The following is a 6,000-nucleotide window of genomic DNA, read 5'->3' as shown; positions in this document are numbered from 1 at the left end:
TAAGAAGTAGATTCCACGATTAGGTCTCAACTCTCAACATAAATACATAATATGCTGAAGTGTTAAATTTCTATTTTATACCATATTTGAAACATTTGGTAAGGCTCAGTTTGGAAGGAATACAAATACAAATACGTACAATACAAATTTATGCAAAATATTAGGTTTTGCGCTCTACATATTTGTATTTGTACTCCTTCCAAATGGAGCCTAATTGTTTCTCATCCATGGTAAACATTCGGCCAATTTCTAGTAGGTTAACAATAGTTTTCTTTTGCCCTCACATCCTTGAATCATCCCCTGTCCTCTTCTTCTTTATTTATTTATTTATTTATTCTTTTTGTATCTCTTAACTCTTATGAAGTTATTTTATTGAAGCCACGATAAATTGAACCTCAAGAAAAACCGATGAAACATTTGTTTGTTTAAAAATTTAAACCAGATTGATATATAAATGGCTTTATATATGTCTTTTGGCTGTCCTGGGTTGGGCAGCTTGTTGAGAATAAATATCTAATGTTACTATTAGGGAAGTTTAAGAATTTTTCAACTTATCCTTTAAAACATCTTCACATCTTCTATGAAGTCCAATATGCTTTTAAGGACAAATTGAGATTTCAAATTTCTATAGTTTTTTTTTTCTTTTCTTTTTCTTCTCTGAGTTTGCTTTCATCGTTTTTTTCCTTTCTTTATTGCTTTTGGATTATTGGAGTATAGCGGTTATGTTAACTAAAAATAGTTCAGTATTTTATCCCTGTCAACTTGTTTAAGTAGTAAAATAACTGAAGTATCAATTCTCTACATTTTTCCTTTAATCCATGAGCATTTAACAAAAAAGAAATAAAGATCAGTTCTCTGAAGACTTAATTTGCTTTTTATTCAGGACATTGCACATCAAGGATCCATATTTTGTTATTTGTCCATTGGGTTGTTTGTGTGTTTGTTAAGGTATATTTGTTAATGATTTTAGGAAAACAATGCTGGTTTAATTTGAAGAATTATTGGTCATTGGTGATCAGACCATTAATATACAAATTAAGCCATAAATAATTATATGAAACTTCAATTCTTTCTTTTTTTATTGTTTTTGTTGTTTATGGACTATGCCCATAATTTTTTTTTTTTTTTTATTTGAGGCTTGAGGCTTACGCCTCAAACTGCCTCAAGGCTTACACCTCGTTTCTTCAAGACCCAACCGTTTTACCTTCGCCTTTAGCCTTTTAAAACCTTGGTACATACAGACACCCACTTAGAATCAATAAATACATCTTACAACTTATGGGGGTGTTTCTCCAATATGAATCGTCTTTCTTGCTATGGGTTTCAAAGACATGACAATTTGGTTGGAAAATAAACACAAGAAACATGTTCTTGGTTATTAGGCATGTAAACGGAGCGAGTTCGAATCGAATCATGTTATATTCGAATTCGAATTCGATTACAAAACTGATTATTCGAATTCGATTCAATATTCAATGGATATTCAAAAATAAAAACCGAATTCGAATTCGACGGATTAAACCTAATTCTTGAAACCAAACAATCGAGCACTCTCATTCCCTTAGAATGAATTACGGAGAAAGGAGAAAATATCTTGTTTCATTTTTAACTATCTAGATGAAGACAAATGAAGAATAAGGGGAGAAAATAAAAATAAATAAATAACTAATAAAATTTAGAACAAATAATAAGTTTTCGGTAGCATAAAAAGAAAGCAAGAGAGATGAGGGAGGGGAGAGAGAGAGACTTCTACGATCTTTTCGTATTCCTTAAAATCAATGAATAATAGGTGTAACTGTGACTAACACTCTTGCTTCATGAGACCAAAACTTGGGCCTGTGAATAGGTCGAAAACCATCAAGATAAAACACTTCCAATTACCATTTTTTTGGCTGAAGTGGCAATTTTAAAAACAAATGAAAATAAAAGTATTCAATGTTATAGAACCCCTCTATTTGTCTCTGCCTTTTATTTTTCAAAGCATAAAAATCAACCAAAACTGTCCCTAAGCTTTAATTATTCATTGTAATGTAGAATTTGTCGCATAATCAAAGATCTGTTGCGGATATAGACATATATAACAGACGGCTAACCAATCACAATCAAGCATGCCAGTGCCAGTGTTTCATAATAGCCATGTGTAGGTGTAGGCGTGTAGCGATAATGTGATGTTAACTTGTGATTGGTTCCGCAGCCGCCTACACTTCCGGCCGCACATTTAAAAATATATTCCTATGAATTTAACATATACAGACGAGAGATGTTTTCTAATACGTGCTTAGATTATGTGTAAGTAGATGTAGAGTTTTTGCTTGTGGGGAGAACCGAGCTTGCAAAAAGCAGATCTAGGACTAACGTCATGTTTCTTAAGAATGAAGATCAGTATAAACTATAAAGAAAAGGCTTGGGCAGAGTTCAATAATCTTAACTCACATTTTTTTTCTGCCAAAAGAAAGAAAAGAACCAAAACCCAAAAGGATATATATACAAATCCAGTTTTCGTATACAAGCACAAACACGCAAAACACACTACTTTATATTACAAACAGGAGCATCATTACTGTGTGGAAGAAGCGAAGAACCATGACCATGTCATTGAGATCTGAAAAGCCCCATTTTTTACTCAATTCTCTGCACATCAGAACAACTGGGGAGATCAGCATTTCGCCTTGCTAATGCTAACGATCTTCTGCAGAAAAATCAGGCTCTGCCGGCTTCTGAAGCAGCATGGGTGGTACTCTTTCCGGCAACCTCGCCTTGCGTGCACCATTACGCTTTAGGAGACGTAGTGCATTAGCGGCAAATCGTGAAGCATAGATGGTGGCCCCAAGGCTTGGGGAGCTCCCAACCCCCTTCGCTAATGCATCCTGTAACCTATCTTCCTCCTGACGTAGAGACTCCTCCAGCTTCTTCTTACAGTACCGACGCCAAGCTGCCTGTATAAAACAGGCAGCCCATGTCCTCCACTGCTGCGAGTAGAACCTGAAGGTGTGCCGGAGCTGCTTGCTGTGGAGCCGCCGGAACTGGGAGGCCACAAACTTCAAGTCATCAGCCATAAGAGAGAAAGCTTCAACTTCTGTCAGGGCTCGCACGGTTCGGGTTGAGATGGGGAGGTTTGAAGAGGAGTGAGGATCCAGAGCCCACGTGAGCAGCTCTTCTCCACAGAAGTCCCCAGCCTTGAGATAGTCTGAGTTGAAGAATCCTGTCCTTCCACCATTGGTGGTTTCACTCCATAACTTGCCTCGCATGATGAAGAGCATCTCATCAACCGGGTCCCCTTCACGAACAATGTAGCTTTCCTTAGGGTAGAGCACTGGCTTCAGGCCATCACACATTGCATCCAACAGTTGCTCATCCATTTTTTCAAATATTGGTACCTAAAGGTCATGCATCTAAATAATTAACTACTACTTTTATAGCTACGAATAACTATGAAGTTGCCCAATCCAGAACTGGCTAAAAATTTGATACATCTTCACTCTTACAGAATTCAGAAAGCAGGTAGTACTTGTTTTTTGGGTGTTCTCAAAATGGAAATATTACTTTGCCATTTGCTAATGCGGTGTTTCATTTTCAAGATCAGGAAGACAGGAGAAATCTGCTGCGACCGTGGTCGCATGTGAAATTAAAAAATAAAAACAATTAAAAAGTGTACAGTTCATAAACAGGAAACAGTTTTTTTTTTTTTTCTCTTATTGCTTAGGTGGATAATGCTTTAGTACGAGTGTATGACATCATAGCAGTAATGCAATATAGCATCCCCTACCCCTACTCTTCCATAAAAACTGAAAACAAGCACCTTGGAAAACAACCATTGTTATTTTAAAACCAAAAGTGGGACCCTGCTTTTTTGAATCGTGCAGAAATCGGATCTGATCCTCACAAAACCGTCCTTACACGTTCTCACATTCCCTTACAGCCGTGCATCGGGAATATTTCCCAATGAATAAAAAGCATATCAGTATGTAAATATTCCCAATACACAGCTGCACTTTGTCAAAAAAAACAAATACACAGCTGCAAAAGGCTGTGAGTACTGCTCTGGGAGGACCAAATCCAAGCTTAATCGTGCCATCCAAAAGAAAAAGCAACCAACCAACCAAAAGTAGGATCCCCATATAGATGCGTTGTAGTTTATGTGGTTGATCCATGTTCTTGTCAGTAGGTAAAATCTAATAAAAGTTGAAATAACGCATTTTTTTTGGTAATACCGTATAGAATAATATGCATAAGCCATAAGGAATACCTACTACTGCAATGCAAGACCTTGGGCAGGCTAGCCAAGCTAAATCTCCAATCTTTGAGCTCATCATAAGCCTGAGCTAGCTGGCACAGCTCATGTCATCTAATTGCTAAACTTAGATGTAATAAGTTGCAAGAAAAATATAAAATCAGGACTCACTCTCTTGAGTAGATCCAAGCAGAGATGGCGCTTTATGTCCCTCCTTAGGTCCTTGGGAAGGTTACGTAGCAAATTATCTTCATCAACACCTCTTGTTTCTTGCCATTTGTAGTGGTCATACCGCCTTATCCTCTCCCTCAGGCCGTCTGGAAGCAAACGGTGGGACATCCACTGCTCTCCATCTCGCCTCTTCACCCTCATCTCTTCTAATCTAACAGTGATGGACTGAAGATATGTCTGTTGCAGCACAAGAAAAAAGGGCCATTATATTAGTTTCGGAAAACTGAGGAGAAAATGTGCAGTTTTCTGAATGCAATGCCACACGGTTTTCTATAGTTTGACCGTATCCATTGTCTAAAGACCATAGGAGATTTTATGACTTTAATCAAATCAGATGATCATAACCATCCAATCAATTGAAATTTTTACAGACCACTTTTTCTCTATTTTTTTTTTTATTGTTTGGACCAATTTTTTCTCCAATGGCATATGCTCCATCCCCTACCCTCACAAAAATATACCCAAACATGGAAAGCGTGGAAAGGAAATGATTCAGTAATAACCTGCATATTGCCAATAAGCAATGAAAAGAGAACCAAGCCGAAGATAGAAATGAAGACCGCAAAACAAATCTCCCAAACAAAAGTACTTGTTTTCAGATTTTGACCAAGAGAACTGTAAACAGTAAAAGTAGAAAAGATCACACATTAGCTCCAAAAACATGCTACAATATGGCGATTTGCTGCTAAAAGTATGAGAACTTAGCCCTTGAGAAGATAAACAATGCAACATTCTAAAAAGCTGTTCTCTCTACTATGTAACGAATATGACAGAAAAATATGATGGTCACCAGTAGGCTCATAGGTTCATTACCCAATGATGTCCCAAATATTTGAGGTCTTGAGAATTGAGAGGTGTAGACTGGTGGTTATACAAAGTAAACCCACGTTCTCATGTTTGTCAGACCAAGATTTTACCATTGCACCAAGAAATATCAGAATTAGAAATCTTTTGGGAAAAATCCATTTGTGCTACAATATTAATGCTGTCTCTAGTCCATTCATACACCACAGTAAGCATAAATAAGCATAGTAACCAACGGCATATGACACATTTTCCATGTTAAACTAATTTTCTTTTGGGATAAATGTCTTGCATAATCAATGCTCTAATAAACATCTGAGGAACCCATTTTGGACTAGGAAAAAGATAATTGTAAAATTTCAATTCAGTGCAAAAACCGATGGAAACTGTTCTAACTCAAGCAAAAGCAGAGGACATCTAACACAAACCTCAGATTTCGCAGTCCCCACCAAAAGCAGTAAAACAATTTCTGTAGAAAGTTACTTGACTCCACTACTTCAGACTGAAGAGCATCAAGGAATATTCCAAAATCGAAAAATGTTGTATTTTTATCTGAAATAGGGCAAGAATCATTTAGAAATGAAACCCTCACCCCTGTCTTAGCTTCACCACCACAATATAAGTTTTCCCTGCATACAGTATCATTCCCACATGCACGTCGCCAGCATGCATCTTCTCGTTCAATTGAAAATAAGTACCATAGGGCCCCAAGTACCTGATAGGGCAGACATCTA

The 6,000-nt window shown here is 37.1% G+C and overlaps 1 protein-coding gene across 3 annotated transcripts in view; it reads right to left on the bottom strand.

Moving 5' to 3' along the window:
* Positions 1-2,411: 2,411 nt before the first annotated feature.
* Positions 2,412-6,000, bottom strand: part of LOC104600375 (cyclic nucleotide-gated ion channel 1) — a 38,367-nt gene continuing 34,778 nt past the window's right edge. For all 3 annotated transcript variants that reach the window (XM_010263280.3, XM_088895412.1, XM_010263282.3), the window contains 4 exons: positions 5,695-5,981; positions 4,966-5,077; positions 4,403-4,639; positions 2,412-3,377 (listed from right to left, as the gene is read on the bottom strand). In XM_010263280.3, coding sequence (XP_010261582.1) covers positions 2,679-3,377; positions 4,403-4,639; positions 4,966-5,077; positions 5,695-5,981 — 1,335 coding nt within the window. In that variant the 3' untranslated portion in view covers positions 2,412-2,678. The remainder of the gene's footprint in view (positions 3,378-4,402; positions 4,640-4,965; positions 5,078-5,694; positions 5,982-6,000) is intronic.

This window comes from Nelumbo nucifera, chromosome 1 (genome assembly GCF_055504915.1).
Source record: "Nelumbo nucifera cultivar China Antique chromosome 1, China Antique-T2T, whole genome shotgun sequence".
NCBI lineage: Eukaryota > Viridiplantae > Streptophyta > Magnoliopsida > Proteales > Nelumbonaceae > Nelumbo > Nelumbo nucifera.
Note: the sequence above shows the minus strand (reverse complement) of the source record. Positions and strands in the feature narration are given on the sequence as shown.